This window comes from Agelaius phoeniceus, chromosome 10, assembly GCF_051311805.1.
Source record: "Agelaius phoeniceus isolate bAgePho1 chromosome 10, bAgePho1.hap1, whole genome shotgun sequence".
In the NCBI taxonomy this organism is placed as follows: Eukaryota; Metazoa; Chordata; class Aves; order Passeriformes; family Icteridae; genus Agelaius; species Agelaius phoeniceus.
Genome location: NC_135274.1, coordinates 7814052 through 7831939, shown reverse-complemented (window position 1 = coordinate 7831939; position 17888 = coordinate 7814052). Strand labels below are relative to the sequence as shown.

Below are 17888 nucleotides of genomic sequence, written 5' to 3'. Positions count from 1 at the left end.
TTCTGGCACAGCAGGGAGCTGCTCCCTCTGTGAAACTCCCAGAGCTTCAAGGAACAGATCCCACAGCTGTGGCACAGGGATGGTGCAGAGGTTCTAGTGAGACCCAGCACAGAAACATTTCTTACTGCATGCAAGAAGCACCCCCTCCCCAGATAATTCTTATTTAAATTCTATGCAAATCAGTTAGAAAAGGATTTTTGATTGCTAAATTGGAGAACTGAAAGGATGCAAACAAGCACCCTTGTAAAGGATCATTCCAAGTGTGTGGCACAGCTGAGGAAATCCCCTCTGAAAGGTAGGTGATGCTGCTTCCAGTACTACCAAGAATATCACAGGCAGATCTTTGGTCTTAACTATTTAAATTTAGAAGTTGAAGTGCTTTTGATACCCTAAAGAAACTCACCAAAAGGTGGCTGTTCTATAGACACATTTAGGCACTCCTTGGTGAAACAATACAAGAACAACACACTGCACAAACTCTGCTTGAGCATTTGCATATAGGTAAATTAGAAAAGGCATTACTAGTTTTCCCTTTCTTTATATTTCTTTCTTCTTTATTTTTTTCTTGTTCATTCCACTTGCAAAAGATCCATGAGATATCTCTTTTTTTTTTTTTTTGGACAGGTTGAAATGAGAGTTGGATGTTTTGTTAAGTCATCACAGGGACAGTGCTCCACATTGAGGCCACAGATATGAGTGAGGTAAGTGGTCAGATTGCTTTATCCCAGTATTTTTGAGAAGAAAGCCTGGAATTTTGGCTTTGGAAGGCATTTGCTTGCAGGTACCTGGGTGGTGTGAACTCACCACAGCAGGGAAGGAGGGTTTGGCACAGCAGCTGGAGATGAAGTGAGCAGTAACACTCTACCCCACCACCAAGACAGGTTTTCCTTTTTAAATTCAAAAGTATTTTATTTGCCAAAAAAGAAGAAAATATAAAGTAAAAATACAAAGATCAAACCATGCCACCACAAAATGTATCCAAATCTACTTTTACAAAGTATGAGAACCTTTATTATTATTATTATTAAATATTCAGTTTCTAACCCCCTCACCCAGTGATACAGTGAGAAGATGAGCACACGGGGAAGCTCTGTTTATGTTTTTCTTACAGTAGCTCGTGCTCATCACTGAGGTTCAGTTTTGTTTGCATAGAGCTAAGATACTGATCTAGAGCCTCCAAATCCATACTGTTACAGTGCTAGTTCAGTGATCTTTCAGGACTGTTTTGTTTTAGAAACTAAGCCCAGTACCTTGGTTAGAGTGTCCTGAGTCAGCTTCATTAAATCCTTGGTTCAGGAGAGCAGGAAGGCTTTGGAATCCCTCTCCTGCTGCCCATGTCTGTTCTGCAGCACTTGCCCCTCAGAGGCAGGAGGGGAGCTGGAGCAGTGCCCAGGGTTCACTGCCAAAACTGGGATGCAGCAAGCACTACTGAGAAAAAATCCAACCAGTACCATTCCAGCAGTAATATTGAGCCATACCTCCCACCTCAGTACTGCAGAGAGAAAATATTTATGATACAATACAATCCCAAACAGTTGTATTACTGTTTGTGATACAACAGTAAAAAACAAGGGGTTTGTGAGAACACAGGGCTTCATTTTGCTAGACAAAGGCAAACTAGAGAGAACAAATAAGCACAATCCTATTTTTATCATGCAAAACTGAATTTTACTCACTTTTCTGACTACTTGTAGTAGGCTTTTTTAGGCTTTTTCCTAAAAAGCCTTCAGTGTGAGCTGGATGTGCACTGAACAATGCAGGATGAAACTTTCCCAGGATGCAGCATCTGAAGTGGCACTGACATGGAGTCAGGAGGCAGAGCCAGAGCCAAGGGACTCCTGCAAATCTTTTGGGCAGGAATTCTGGGGCTGCTTCACTGCAGCTGAGCAGCTCTGCTGGCTGGACACAAGCACCCTTGACTATCTCAGAAAAAAGCAAAGAAGTAGGACAGGAAATTTACCTCACTTAAATGCTGCAGAGTTACAAACCTTCCATCCAGAGCAGCTGGGGACAGGGCTGGGGTGTAGAACACCTCCTCTGTTAATGCACTTGTGCCTGCTGAATTGTGGTTATTTTCAAGTACTTTAGGGACAGACAATGGATTTCCATTCCTGGAATATTACTACAGATTCTGCATTGCCACCACAGTAACAGTGGCTTCTACAGCTTGTCCTTCTATTCACACAGAATGCAAAATATTTGCTGTAAATTGGAGGTTTTTTTGGATTAGCTTGTGTTGACCTACCAGAAAGCATGGATTGGGTCTATGTTGTTGTAGCAGTACTGGATGTCTGTCTGTAGGAGAGAGGGGCTGGGTTTGGGCTCAGCAGAGCAGTTCTCAGCTTCCTGTCTCCATTTATTGAGCCAAACCTTTGGAAGGCAGCTGGTGAGTTTCACCAGACTCTGGGTTCTGACTTCTGCAAAGAAAGGCATCAGTTCAGGCTGGTGTGGTGTGAGGTGTGAGCCTGAATTCAGGGATGGGTTGAATTAAAGGCCCTCTGCAAAAAGCCCTGAATAAAGACCCTGACGTGGTGGGTGACTGAGGCTTTCCAGAATGGCAAACGAGCCATTGCAGTGCTGCTGCTGCTGGGGCACCATGAGGGTTCCATTTCAGCCCAGAATGGGGTCAGGTTCTTGTTCCTTTTGAGGAATCTTAGTCCTTGGAGAGATGTAAAAGGACATCAAACTGAAAGGGCCTTCTGGACCATGGCAGTGAGGGAAAGGTGAATTCCTGCTGTGCTCAGGTTCCTCTCAGGAAAACGTGGCTGGAGCTGGTTCCAAGCAGCAGCTGTGGGACCTCGATCCTGTGTCCATTCCTGCAGTCAGTTCCTTGGTAGTTCTGCATTTGGGCAGTTGTGGAATCACCCCAGGGAAGGTTTTCCCTTTGAGGCTATGGCAGTGATGGAGCTGGGATCCAGACATGCTGTGTGCTTGCTGCATTCCAGGGGCTTGTCCTGGTTTGGGCAGGGTGCTCCCTGCTTCATCTGTAACTATGGGATGCAGGTCACCTGGCAGGGCCTTTGCTAACAGTGTGGGCATCCAGAAGTTTCCCAAATACCAAGTCCAGGATCCGGGGGTGTGTATGCATCTGCTCAGTTCAGCTGAAACCTTTTCTCACTTCCCGAGTTTGATGGTGGAGAGTTCTGCCCCCAGGGAGGCAGCAGCACATCCCCCTGGGCAGGGGCAGCCAGGCCTGGGCTTCAGAGGCTCCTGAAAAGCCCAGAGTGCACTGGATCAGCCCGTTCCTCACTTGGACAGTGACCCCTGCAGGTACCGAAGGGATGCAGTCCCCTCCTGTCCATAGGGACACAGTCCTGCAGTGCCCGGGCTGCTCTGCCCCAGGGAGGGCAGCAGGAGCCTGCTGGGAACAGGGGCAGGCAGCTCCCAGGAATTCCAGCAGGAGGCACAGCCCGAGGCTCTCCAGGAGATACAGGGCACACCCAGCAACCCAGCATTAGAGACTGGGCACAGCTGGGAGGGCTCAGACCTGTCCCACTGAGAAGGTAAAGCCCAGAACTGCTTGTACATTTATGAGGGCTAAAATGAAGAATTTGTTCTAATCACCCCTGTGCTGAACCACAGTTCCTGCTGGCCAGGAGAGCCAGCTGCAGCAGCAGTGATGATATCACTTGTGATTCTAAGGGGAAAGTTGGTTTAATTTTGCACTTAAAGCAAGAATTCATTAGTTGCAGCATTTCCTCCCTGAGCCTGGGAGAAAAATTAATTTTGGCAATAATACAGACTAATGCCTTTACTAGTTAAAAGAGGGGGTTGGTTTTTTTCTTCATTATCTCAGCTTAGTCTCTTGGCTACAGGTTCAAGAGGGCTACAGGTGAGGAGGAGAACACAGGAGTGGACGGAACTGGTGCACATCAGGCGCAGCAGCTGAACAGCAGAGAGCTGTATTTGCTGTAAATACTCTGCAAAATACTTCCACAAAGTAGAAATCTACACAGACAAAGCTCTGGCTAGAGGCAGGTCAGCACAGGAGGGGACACAGGACTAGAACAGGTAACTCTGTCTCAGATTCCAGGAGAAGATGATGTGGTGTAGTGCTGAAACTGCTCACAGATCCACAGCAGTGAAACAGCCCAGGGAACGAGCCTGGGGACAAAGCACAAAGGGATTTCACTCTCCCCCTGTGCAGGCACATTCCTTTTGTTTCCAGGACAGGAAGGAAAAAAAGAACTTCACAGTGACCTGTGTTCTAAAAGATTTCTAGACACACATTTAAGTTAATTTGGCAGCTCTTTTGTCACTCCTGGTATAAAGCCAAGGGGACAGAGTGGCACAGGACAGAACTGAGAAACAACCACTATAGATGTTGCATCCAGCTGTTACAGGTAATCATTAGCTGCTGGCATTTATTGCACATCTGGGGACATAACAGAATTTATATAGAAATGAAACAAGGTGCAATCACCATTTTCAGGAGTGTGCATGATAACACATTGTAAAAAGCCTTTTCATAGAAATTACCTTATTGCAATTACACAGGAAGACAAAAAGGGGTCTCAAGTTTCAGTGTACAAAATAAAGCACATTGTTCCAATGACAGATTTAAGGAAAACCCCCAAGTGCCTTGGGACTGAATGCTATCCAGTTTGAAAGACATGGGCTGTCTTCCACTTCTCTAAGCTCAGAGATCTGAGATAATTAGCTTGTCTGACTTTTCTCCAGTTTCAGGGGGAGGTAAGACTTCATCTGTGTCATAGTCATCTTCACATGATCTGCAAAGACAAAAGGTGTGTCTTTAAAAGCTGTATTTTGGTTTTCCAGGCTGTTATTTCAGTGGCTACTAAGTCAGCTGGCTAAAAGGCAGGAGCATGGGAGAGGTGAACCTTGAGGAGGAGATTCCTGAGGCATGGGGAAGAGGGTGGGAGTCACCAGAACTCTGACAGCAGCCATGGATCTGTGCTCCCATCCAGCCTCATCTCACTGGTGCTCAGCACTAGAAAATCTGAATCCAGCTTCAGTAACAATTGTCAGGAACTTCCAGAGCCTCAGTAGTTCAGTGTAGAAATAAATTCATCCAGCCACAGCCCCAGAGGAGCCTTGGCTCAGAAACACCTGGTTCATCTTCTGGCTGAGGTGTGTTTTGACAGACACAGAACAATTGTGGCCACACTTTCATGTTCCTCTCTCCCTCAGCTGGAAGTTTGATACCCAGGATTGAGCATTTATGGTCCAAGGAGGTTTGCTGGGAATTCCCAGCTCCAGCTACACTATCCAGGCTGGCTGGATTCCATGCTCTGCAGCACAGGCTCTGGCTCTGGGGCTCTCAGCCCATTCCTAGTCCCAAGAAATGATGTTTTTAAGAGGGTTTCCCTTCAGTCACAGCATACTATGGGTTAGTTTTGCAGGGCTCCCAAAAAATTAAAGTTCTTCCTTTTGTTCTAAAGCAAGGTTGCTCACAAAGGAAATGCTGGAGCAGGTGCTCCAATGGCCAGGACAGGAATGGCTCTCATGTTCAATGGTAAACTGGGCTGCAAAAAGGTGAACTCCTTTGATAGCCCAGCATGGATGTGCCAGGAAGGAATGGTCCACCCCTTCCTGTGGTGTTTTTTCCTTGGCTGACCCATATGCAGACACAGCAAACCCTTGGGAGGCTGTCAGGGTCTGCAGGGAGACCAGCCCAGACCTTCCTGGAGAACACTGTCCTCCCTTCCATAAGGAAAGCACCTGCTTAGTAATTCTGCCACCTTCTGGAATCCTGCATAAGTAGGAGAAGAGAAACAATGGTCTGGTCTGGATCCTGCACCAAACCTCTTCTGACCACGTGTGCAAGGTTGCCAAAATATGTGCAATTTGTATCCTTCTTGCCTCAATGGTGCCTGTGGGGGCTGTGTTGCCCTGCCTCTCCCATCAGGAATGGATTGGGAATGTTTGCAGGTGCCTCAGCTTCTCTAATCTCTCCTTGCTTTAAAAGATGCAGCTGAAGAAAACTTTGTATTTCCATTTGAATGCTGTTCTTAGAATGTTCCTTTTGTATCTCCTTTTCCTCCAATTCTACCACCTTCTGTTAGCCTTGTCCCTTTCTCTCCTACAAATGGAACATGACTTCTTCCCTGCATTGCACAGGCACCAGGGGAATGTGCAGCTGGAGCTCCACTATAATCTTTTTCTTCAGGTGTCTTTTGCTTCTGCACTAAACCCTCTCATGTCTGCTTCCAAAGGGACTTCCCACTGTCCTTTATTCCTACACTTTTCCACTGCACTGCTTTGCTCCTTAAGGCTCAACAGTGCCTGCCTTTCCCATCCTGGAATAAATGCTTTATAGCTAAGGAGCATCTCTGGGATGTTTTTGAACAAGATTATCACTAAAGGCAGTCACTCCTTGCTCTCCTCCCAGGCCAGTTTCAGAACTTCAGTCCCATGAAAACAAATATGGCCTTGTGTAGGTTCAATACCCATTCCTTAAGACTCAACTGTGGCAACTCTAGGTTGTTCAGAGGAGGGAAATTACTCCAGGGAATTCTTTGCCCTTCCTTCTGGCAAACACACGTTTTGGGTCTGGGTGTTTCAACAATGCCCTTGTTGCCCCTTTGCCTTCCTCACACTGCTGGGCTCTGGGAGTGGAGCAGCTGAGCCATCAGACAACTGGAGGGAGACAAGAACAATGGTCTAAGCTGCCTAAAGCAACCTCCTCTGATCCTCTGCCTCTGTCCCCCCTCTCCACTCTGAGCAGGATGCTCTGCATTGTGCCCTGCCTCCCTGTTGCTCAGGGGACATTTTCCCACCAGCAGCTGATGAAAGATGCTGTCCCTCCTTCTTTTCCTTCCCATGTAGAAAGATCTCTTTCCCTGAAGGCAATGATGGTTTCCATGTCCATCAGCTGCCTGAGGCTGGGTTCTGGGATAAGAACCAAGCAGTGCTGCCCTGCCCTGCAGGGAAGGCTTGGCCTGCTGCAAAACCAAGGCTTGTATCTGCATCAAAGGCTTGTGCTGGCCAGAGCCAGCTGTTGGTGCTACCTCCAGAGAGCAGTGGGAGTATCCATTCCCCAGGGACAGCCTCTCTCTGTGGAATCCCACACAGGTCAGAGAGCAGAGCCTGGCTCAGAAGAGCTCAGACCAGCTGAGGCTTCCAGTGAAATGTGATGCTTTATTGCTGTCTCGAGCATGACAAGACTTTCCTCTTATTATTGGTGAGTGCAGCTCTCAATGGAGTCCAGCACCCTGGAAGTATCTGTGGATCTGGGAGTATCCACTGCCTTGATGAGATTCCCACTCTGGGAGCAGGGCTCTCTCCTGGGCATGCCTCAGCCAGCTTTAGACTGACTGGCTTTAGAAACTTTCCTTCCAGAGAAGCAGGGACAGGGCTAATCACAGAAGTGGGACACACTCATAATGCATCTGTGATTGCTGAATGATGGTTGTTTTCAAATGTATTCATAAGACAAGGACCATATTTCATGTTCTGCCAGCTAACTTAGCCAGAAATCTTCCAGTCTCTCCCAGAGCTCACCAGGAATTGTCTTGGTTCTGTCCCCACTCCCTGTTTCTGTCATCCTCAAAACACAGCAGAAATAATGTATGTGCAGAAACTCAATGGCTCTTTCTGGCAAATTTGTCTGGGCATCCAGCTCTTTGTTTTTCTTTTTCCTTTCTTTTTTCCTTCGTGGTCTGTTGCTATGCTCCACAAATGAGATCTAATCCTGCTGCCATGACTACAGAGCTTTTCAGGGGCTCCTAAAAGCTGGCAGCCAGGTTGCTGACATGCTCTTTGCAGGAAGACACAGAGCTGCTTCAGACCAATGTCAAAAATCTGACATCACCTGTCACTCTTCTCCTGGTTTTGGTGACTTTGGGAATTCATGGTCCTGCATGAAGCTTTAATGGCAGCCTCCTGTTTCTTTTCTGTGTTGAGGACACAGGTGCTGCAAAGCAGTTGCAGGGAATGCAGCAATTTCATCTTCCACCCTGCCCTACCTCATCTTCCATTGTGAAGGCCACAGAAAGGCCAGGCAGCTCAGAGGGGCTGAGGGAACAGCCTGTTGCTGTTTGGACACACAGGCAGAGAGGGCAACAGCTCTCAGCAGCTTTGCAAATCTCTGTGCCTAATTAGTTGGTGCTACTGTTATCCCAAGCAATTTCCATTGTAGGAAGTTCTGAAAACGATGCAATTTTCTCAATACTCTACTGGCTCTATAAATACTGCTTAAGACTGGATGCAATCCTGAATCATGCAGGATTAACACAGGGGAAGCATTCTTTGGGTGATTGAGAGAAATATTCCCAAGAAGATGTCAACACAGACACAAATCTAAAGAAAGATTAGACTGAGTCTCCATTTATCTGCAGGAAGCCCTTGCCCAAAGAGAAGTTCTAGAACAACTGCTCTCCCTAAATTCACTGGCTAAAGATAGCTTGTGTGTCTGTCCAGAATCTTACAGAAGGCTGAAAACCTAAGTGTAGGTATTGAAGAAACCAAATTAAAAAAAAAAAGTCTCAACAAACTTACAAACTTAGTAAATGAATGAAAATATTGAAGTATAATTTACAAAGAGCACAAACTAATAGACAAAGTTGGACTAAAGGAAGTCTCTGCTAGGTATAATAAATGTAACAGAGCTACAGCTTCTAATATGTGACAGTGTGACATGGTCAATACACAGCCAAGACCAGCAAAAGTCATTTGATCTCTATTTTTAGAAGGTGACCAAAAGCAATAGGCTTTGCCTTTTTCCCCCTTCCCAGCTGTGTGCAGCTGATCCAAGTGGCTGCCCCCCAACACCACTGCACTGCTGCTGCAGGAGCAGCTGTCCTGGGCCCCATGTGCTCCAGAGTCCAGTCCCAGTGTTCACCCCACTCTCCACTCCACATGCCCCAGCAGTGCCCAGCTGGAGGCAGCCCTGTGTGCCCAGGGCAGTGCCCAGGGCAGTGCCAGGCCCCTGCTCACCCCTCCTGGAGCTGCTCATTCCCAGACTCCTCGGCCACCAGGATCTCGTACTCCTCAGCCGCGTACCTGTCCCAGTCTGAGGGCTCGGGGCTCTCGCTGTCCATGTCCTAAAGAGATCACACAGTCAGCATCTGGGCTAGCAAGGAATGGATGGCAACAGGCAGGCAAAAATTGTCTTAACTGAGAAAGTCACAACCATCTGGAGTGTTTTAACATCTGCATTTAAAGGACTATGAAAAGATACCTCTCAGGTCTGTAAAGCTCAGCATGTGACCTGAGGTGCCAACAAACTGCATCTGCTCCACTTCAGAAATGCAACCACCACACACTTGCTGTGCTCTAGCTCAGTTTGTGCTCTCCATACAGGACAGAAGAACTTGGTGGTTTCAAATCTGTCCATCAAAGGTTCATTGTAACTGATCTTTTGAGGGACTCTTCACAGTTAGGGCAAGTCAGGGCAAGTTTTAGAGAAGATTACAGGATCACCTCTATAAATACCTGGTCCTCTGCCACTTACTACAGATGGGGATAGTAAGTTATCCCCCAGTCCCACTTGACTGCTTTTATGATGATCCTGTTTAAGCAAACAGGCAAAGTGGTTCTGTCTTGGGATGTATTTAAGCCTTGAATCATGGAACCACAAAGTTTCTATTGCAGATTATGTGGAAACAACTGTGAGGGAACCAAAGCTGGTTTTGGCATCCCCTCCATTTTTCTGTACTTTGAACAGATAAGAGGCTTCTAGGAGACAATCAATGAGCTGTACTTGTGAAAAAAGTGTTCTTTTATTCAGTTGAATTTTCCCTACATCCAGGAGCACTCCAAAGATGAGTGTGAGATTTCTGTATTTAGAAATAAAGGTGATTTATACCTTTTGCACTGCAAAGGGATCCCTCTGTTCATTGTCCAGATATTTCTCTAAATTGAAGAAGGTGTTGAAGAACACATGAGCCATTCTGCACCTCTTCAGGTCTCGCAAGGTTACTCTTCCTACAGAAAAACCCCACATGGTTGTTACTGAGTTCTTACAAAGGTTTTAATTGTGACACCACTAGACTTCAAAAGCACAAAATTCCTTCCCAAGTCAGTCAAAGATTTTAACATTATTCAATAGATGGGTGTGTTAATTAAACTTAAATCTCACATACATATGGAGGCCTTTGACATTCATGTGAAATATGAAGGCATGTGAATGGGGATGGTTCAATTTTACAGTGCAGGCTGTCAGCACTTCCCACAGCTGGAGCACACAAGAACTGTTGTTTCAGTCCCAGGCAGTTAATTCACAAGCTCTCTTGTTTTAGTATTTCAGCCTTCCAGATGCACAACATCATGGCCCAATGTGCAGTAACTTCTGCCTGCAGATGGGTTTCACAATGGCTTTACCTTCTCAACCCCCCCAAATGAAAGGAGTGAAAGCTCTGCCTAAACAGGACTCACCTTCCCTCTCTGGCTTAACCAGGTCCAGCATCTGGCACAGCAGGTCCTGGAAGGGCAGTGGCTCTATGCCCATCACCTCCATGCGCTCACACTGCTCCTCATAGAAGAATTCCAGCTCGTACATGGACAGCACCCCGTCCCCATCCAGGTCCATGCAGCGGAACCAGTACTCGATGCTGGGGACACAGCAGGGACACTGCACACTGCTCTGGGACACCCACACAGCACACACTGCAGCACTGCACATTCTCCCTACCCACCCCCAAGGCTCTTCTGCCACAGCCTGCCATAAACCCAGGCATGACAAGACCCGTTGGGAAGGGTCAGGGCACAGGCCAGCACTCCAAGCACCTCCTGTTAGTCTCCCTGGTGGCTGTGAGCAGCACAGCCACACTCACCACCTGCCTCACCTGTACCCAGTGTTCACTGTGCTGCAGCCCAGGGGGGCTCACCTAGGGCAGGGAGTCTCTATCTGACCCATCAGCAAGAGCTGGCTCTATTGGCCAGGACACTGCAGGGACCTGGTGAGGGACAAGGCAGCTGTGGCATGCACTCATTTGCTCCTTTATACACAAGGCAGAGCTCTCAGGCAGCTGCACTCTACACCCCTCCTCTCCTCTGGAGGGTCCAAGCCTGCAGTTCTGGATTCTTCTTCTCTTGTTATGCATAAGATCCCTGGTGCTAACACTCACATGCACACCTGGATCACCCCTGCACAGCAGTCTCTGTTTATACTGCCTCAGTTTATACTGCCTGGCTGTATAAACCAGGCACAGGCAGTTTTACAAAGTGCCATAGTGAAGTTTCCCCACAAACCCTCCTTACACACCCACTCCACCTGTGAAGGGATGTGCCCAGCTGCTGCCAGCACCTCAGGTGTGAGTGTCCAGTGCCAGTGCCTCATGGTATGAGGTCAAAGGCACTGGTGACTACCAATACATTAAAATTACAAGAAAACTCTGCTTCTACACAAGTTTTCCTCAAGAAAGGCAAATTATTTGACCAATGGTCACCAGTAAGATGTTTTCTTCCTAACAACTTCCAGACCCTGAACTGCTGTCTCTTTTAGAAAGTGGTAGGTCACAGAAGTTTCCATATCTTATTTGCTCATTTCTATGATTTTACTAAGACACAGAAATCAGTCTCACCTTGTAGCACTCCTTTTGTCTTCCTCTGAAATCAGGAGCCACACAAAATCTGCGTAACTCATGCGCCCTTCCTTTTGAACTTCAGTGCCTCTAGAAGACATAGCAGAAAAAGAATAATTAAAAATAGCCAGGCCCCTAAACACTCAAGATGTCATCAAAGATATTTTTCAAACCATTAGTGAGAGAAAATGGGGCACTGTCACCTATTTAGCCTGTACTCCCTGCACCCTGCAGCACCAGGTACAGCATTTGCTGCCTTTTATCACTGCAGAGCTGAAGCTCATCTGCCACATCCCCTCCCACAGCACATCCCTTTTCAGAGACTTCAAAGCAGTGCTCTCCAGCTAGCCCTGTGCCATGTCTTCCAGCTATGCCCAGTTATCCCATCCTATGGGATTTTTATTTTGTTTTCTTAAGTTACCCAGAAATCTCACTCCATGTTCAGGCAGCTCCAGCTGGAGCACCCTGTTGGAAACCATTCTGATCAGGGGCATTTCTGAGAATAACTTGTATTTCTCAGCCTGACAGAAACTGCCTTCCCTTCTTCCCCCAAGCAGTGTGTTACTCCTTACCTCACCACAGCACCACTGAATATCCTCTCAATGATCCTGTTTGACAAAGCTGGAAACAAGGAAAACATGAGGAAAATGAAGGTACAGCTCACAGCAATAACTACAATCAGGTGTTCATGCTGAATCCACACAAAGCCCCTTCCCATTGTTAAAAGGGGCTCCATCTTCACCCACCAGCCCTATGGTCAACACTCCTGAGTCCTGTGACTGCCACACTCACCCAGAACCCCATGGCTTCCCCATAAATGCCTGCACTTGGAACACATGGGTGTTTTAGCCCTTTGTGGATTTGTATTCCATTAATTTATCTACGGCCCTTGAACCTTCAAACACAAACATAACTTTGGGAAAGCAAGTTCTATGCTGAACTGCAGAAATACTCTCCAGAGTTCATCTGCAAGCTGAGATCCCCCAAGCTTCACTGGACTCTGGATTCCTCTCATGCTTAACTGGATTGCACTTCAACAATCTCTGAGGTTCACACAGGCTTATCCTTCTTGTCCCTACTTCAAAGTTCCTGCAAAGCCCTCAGTAAATAATAAACAAGTTTCAGGACAATATTTTAGCCTGTCCTCCTGGCAGTGACCCACACAGGAACAGAAGCTCCATCTGTAGCTACTCATGCAGATAATTGTGTGTCCTGCAGTTGCCTGTGTCTAAGCTTGTACAGGTCCTTCTCTAAAGCAACATTTATTTAAGAGATGGCTGGCTACATTAAAACTTTTTTTGAGGCATCAAATGAACCAAATTAAAGGCAGGCTTTAGTCTTCAGTAGGAACATTGTGTTTTCAGCAATGCCCTCACCACATTTGCAGGCAGCATACCTTGATCACTGTATCTAGCCAGGTCCTTCTGGCTGATATAAAGGTCATGGTCAGTATCCAGCTCCCAGAATTTGCAGTATATGACATAAAAGTGCTCATAGGAGAAGTAATCTGTGATCTGATTTATGTCATCCTCTTCTTCCAAGAGAGCAAGAGTCTGAAAGGGTACAAACACAGTGGGAAGTTAAAGCTGGGTGAAGAGGCAGCTCAGCAGCTGAAGTGCTCCAGTTTCTCAGGAAGCTGGGTGAACACAGCCCTGAGAATTAACCCCAAGTGCAGCCTTTCCCCAAGAGATGTGGTTGCTGTATTCCTTAGCGGGCCCTTACAGAGCACCTGGCTGGGCCATCCTGCTTAGCAAAACATCTCTGCCACTCCTGTCAACAATTTTTGCTCATTTTCAGCTCTAGAGAAGAGTGAGGCAGAGAAACAGGAACACAAACTGCTGTGTCAGCTGGGATCCATGGTCTCTGGGAGACAATCCTGACCTGCACCAGAGTCTCTTAGAGCCACTTCCAGCAGCAAGTCCACAGGACCTGAGGTATGACTTTACACATCACACATCCCTGTCTGCCTCCTGAAGGGCAAAATCAATTCTTGTTCCAGACTCACACCTGGACTGGGACAGGAGGGATGGACCCCAAACGAATCCCACTGACTTCCCTGTGCTGTTGCAGGAATCATTCTGGTTTAACTGGGAGGCTCAGATAGATTTCCAACCATAACATCTGTTGACATGTCTTACTAGGAAACATTTAGTGCTAACATCCATGTTTCATTTCCAATTTACACCTCCCTGTCCTTCCTAGCTACAAGAGAGCTTTTGCACATTTCCCAGGGACACCTTCCTACTTTTCTTCTTGGTGCTGAGGCCACAAGACACCAGAAGCCTTCTTGTCTAATAAATCATGGCTCCAGTGAGCTGCACTCCTGGCCCCTCCTGCCCTCACAGCCTCTCCCAAGGGAGCAGGCAAAACACAGCCTGAGCTACCCCAGGGAATGGTGTCCCCCAGTGGCCCTGCTGCCCACAACCATAAAAACAGATGCTGTGTTATGTGTTGGCACTGGTATTTCAACATCAACTTCCAGCCACCTCCACATCCAAGGAATCCAACTGGATCCAAACAAAACTCTCACATCCTGCTATCCACCAGGTTCAGTGTCCTGGCAGGGATAACAGGATGGCATTGCCAGACCTGCACTACTCTGACCTGCTGACACCAAAGTCTCAACACCTTTGATCCATCACTCACGGGCCTCTCCAGACTGGGCCTTTACAGATGACAATCACTGGGGAGCTTTTGCCATAACTATTTTTTTCCTTTGTAGATCACACCCAAAGATGCCATTTATACCTGCAGCAAGGAGCTAAACTTTCCTGCTGCAGGAGATGAAAGGCAGAGTAGATATGAAAGGAGAAAAATGGAGAGAATGTTTAAAGGGAGAAAATGAGTGAATAAAGATGCAGGATAATCTGGGAAGATTTATTTGTAACAGAGGTTGGGAAGGAACAGGGATCCCAAGGCTTGGACTGGCATGAGCCAATTCAAAAGAGCACTCATTTTTCCATTAGCTGATGGGGTCAGCTAGGGGAGATGATGTCTGAAAGGAGAAATAATGTGAATTCATACTTGAGGGGTTTGAGGAAGACAGCACTCTACACCTGGAAGGGCAAACAGGGCACAGGAGTGAAATCTCACTGGTTTAGCCAGTCCTTCACCTTTCAGCTCAAGACTTTCTGGCTCTTTAGGCTGGGCTGGACATGAGAAGCTTGAGACAGTCTTAACCTGGTGCTCTTTTGGACAAAATACACAGAGAACAGAGATCCAAATCCTGACATAAGGACACACTGCAGGCACTGGAACAAGAACTAAGCTCCATCCATTATCCTGTGGAGATCAGCTCCTGAGGCGCCTCATCCTGCAATTGCAGAGATATTCCTGACCAGCTGTCAGTGGGCTGAGGGCTGCCTAGAAGGCAGGAAATTGGCTCTCCTACCCTTGGCACTCCTGCAGCTCTTCTTGGCTGCTTGTGAGCCACTTCACATGGGTGCAATGCCATGTCCTGCTTGCCCTCCTGCTGTCTGGACCAGGAGCCAGGCTGCTGCTCCATGTGGCCTCAGAGCAGGAAAAGAGTCACACCTTGACCTTCTCCCAGCACCCTGGGGTCACTCCTGTCCCTGCTCTTCTCACCTCAACTCAGACACAGCTCCTCCAGTAGCCCCAGCAGACTCGTGGCCCTGAGCACCTGGCTCATCCCACTGCAGGCCAGGTGCAGCTCCCTCAGCAGCCAGGCACAGAAGAGGGGATGCTGCTGCACCCTGGCTCCTGCTCCACACACACCCGTGTACCTGCAGGAAGTTGCTTTTCCTCAGCTCTGTCAGAGTGATCTTCCCCGACCAGGAGCGATTGACTGTGTAGAATATCCTCTGGATAACCTGCAACAAATGAACACTGCTCTTGAAATCAACTCCTGAAACAGCACTTTGGGAATTTAAATGAGGTACCCTGGTTTATTCACTCATCCTAAGGAGACCTCTGTTTGAAAACTGTTTTGGGATCTTTTCTGTAGATAGTACTATCCTTAATTGACTACACAGTCTGAAAGTAACACTTGCTTCTTTAACAGTATAATCTCTTTCCAGTGTGAAAACCTTTGCACTGCTCTGAATTCACCCCTTTGGGCATGCAGATGTATTTATGTCAGAAAACATGCTCAAAGTGCTGATGAATCACTTTGAGTTTTTCATATTTAAGGGGATGTAGTTTGCATGGATCCCCAATGAAATAAGGTTCTAGGGGAGAAGAAGAAAATAAGCAAAAAAAACCAAAAAGGACTTTTGATTCTTCTGGTTCCTGCAGAGGAAGCAAGACATGTAAATGAAAGAGAAGGTGAATGTCTGACCCATTGTAACTATAACAATGCCTCATGTTCCCAGTGCCTCTGCTGAAAGTAAGCAGGAAAGGTTCTGTTTGCAATTATTTTGGGCAGGTGTTAAACTTGTTTGGCTCCTTTCCAGATCTGCCTCTGGTGAAAGTGAGCAAAAATCATGGGGGAGAGGCAGAGAACTCTGAGAAGCCAAAGCCAAACAGCTCCCAGTGTGAGACTGAGCTCACTCCCAAGCTCCTCAAAAAAGCCAACAGCCCTTCCGAGTCTGCTCCCTCCCTGTCAGCTGTCAAGCAACATCACAGGGTGGGGAAACACAAATGTGTGACCAAGCACATGCAAGAATAAACCCAACAGGGCAAACAACAACAAATAAATATCACTGGCATGAGAAAGGAGGAATAGAATTAATTTGACTGAAATCTTGTTGACCAAACCTACTACAAACCTTTGATGTCTCTAACATCTAAGCAAATTACCCCAGAATTTTGGTAACCTTCAGTGCACCCTACTCCAACACAAAAAATAACTTTACACAACAATGTGGACATTACAGGGATCAATCCAGCTAGCAGATTTAATGGGATGGATTTCTCTTTTAGCCAGAACTAGTTTCAAGTGGGCAACCACTACTGAAGGGCCACCTTTGGACTCAGTCAAGTGCTGGTTCTTAGTCCAGAACAGATCCAGAACCAAGAATGAGATTGTTCCCAGCAGTCCACTTTGGGGTACACAGTGAGACAGCAACTGATAATGGCACACACAACTCTGAGAGCAACAAGAATGATGTGAGGATTCAAATGTACCCTGAAGAGACAGAATTGATCAATTCAACTTAGCTGAGCATGACACCTTTTGGTAACACTGCAGGCTCTTCATCCCTCCAGGCCTTAGAAGTGGATATCCTTTTAAAGTTGGGTGCCATTTTAATTAAAAACAGACCAAAAACCAGATCTATCCTAACTGTAGCAATCACTGAGCAATGTTCTGTGGCCTGTGTAGCACAAGATGTCAGATTAGGTAACCACAATGATCCTTTCTGGTCTTAAGCACAATGTTTGTTTCTTCTTTCATGCCTCTGGTAGCCGCTGCCATTCTGGTCTCCATTTCTGGACTTTATTTGGCTTTTGCTTCCAGCCTGCACAAGAGCTCAGAGACTGGAGTGGTGTCACCTCTCACATCACCCATTATCACACCTGACAACTTTGTAGCAACTCTTAAAAATACACGGTGTTCACACCATTCCAAGGACTCAAAAATAGCAATCCCAAGAATCAGAAACAGGACCCCATACCAGTAATTCTTCTTTTCCTCTGCCTGCAGGGTAGTAAAAGACAACAAAATATCCCCATTTGTGACACATAAGAAACTGTTTGTCTACCAGACCACATTGATAAAGACGTTCCATCTGCTCCCTCCTCACCCATCTGTAAAAAAAAGCCATTCAGAGGCAAAATGGGATCTCTTTTCATGTCTCTTACCATGTCCAGCCACTCAGTGAAAGCTTTATTATTCAAATAATGGCCCAGTTTCCATGGACAGTACATAGTACATATCTCACTATAAAATCTCAGTATTTATCCTTTTCTTTTCCAGATTGTAAACACCAAGCTGTCAAAAAAAAACATTAGGAAAACATCCTAGATCATGACCCAGCCTGAGCTGATGTGCAGCATGAAAGTCACACTTGTCCCTTAGGCCATAACTGGCTTCATTTTCCTTAGTTCAATACACAACCATAGACCAATAGAACATCTTGAGCTGGAAGAGGGCACAAGGATCATGGAGTCAAATTCTTAATTAGCCCTTGGAAAGAGGAGACTCTTTCTACTGCCCCATTATCCTCATGCAATTAATTGATCTACAGGCCCAAACCATTCACAGATGAGTTCCAGACTTTTCCCCAATCTTCCCACACAAGAACAAAAACAATTGTGGACAAAACAGGAACCTTTATTAATCCCTGTGGCCATTGTCCTCTTACACATTTGTATTGATGCTACTGTATAAGCTGAAGCACTTTTCCACAAGCTTTAATCTTTAAACTGTTTTTAGCACACAGCTAAAAACAAGGGCAGCATGCACGGCTAACTCTGAGCCTGGTTTGAACATTCAGGTGGAAG

At 46.5% G+C, this 17888-nt stretch overlaps 1 protein-coding gene and 1 long non-coding RNA gene across 2 annotated transcripts in view; one reads left to right on the top strand and one right to left on the bottom strand.

Moving 5' to 3' along the window:
- Positions 1–630: 630 nt before the first annotated feature.
- LOC143694869 (uncharacterized) lies at positions 631–6889 on the top strand. Its single transcript, XR_013183602.1, has 2 exons — positions 631–701; positions 3816–6889. It is a non-coding gene; the product is annotated as an uncharacterized LOC143694869 (long non-coding RNA).
- LOC129124591 (serine/threonine-protein phosphatase 2A regulatory subunit B'' subunit alpha) overlaps positions 3238–17888 on the bottom strand; it is a 50490-nt gene continuing 35839 nt past the window's right edge. Inside the window, exons 7-14 of the mRNA XM_054639639.2 lie at positions 15230–15316; positions 12883–13039; positions 12059–12107; positions 11487–11576; positions 10339–10514; positions 9770–9888; positions 8899–9005; positions 3238–4730 (exon numbers count right to left, since the gene is read on the bottom strand). Coding sequence (XP_054495614.2) covers positions 4640–4730; positions 8899–9005; positions 9770–9888; positions 10339–10514; positions 11487–11576; positions 12059–12107; positions 12883–13039; positions 15230–15316 — 876 coding nt within the window. The 3' untranslated portion in view covers positions 3238–4639. The remainder of the gene's footprint in view (positions 4731–8898; positions 9006–9769; positions 9889–10338; positions 10515–11486; positions 11577–12058; positions 12108–12882; positions 13040–15229; positions 15317–17888) is intronic.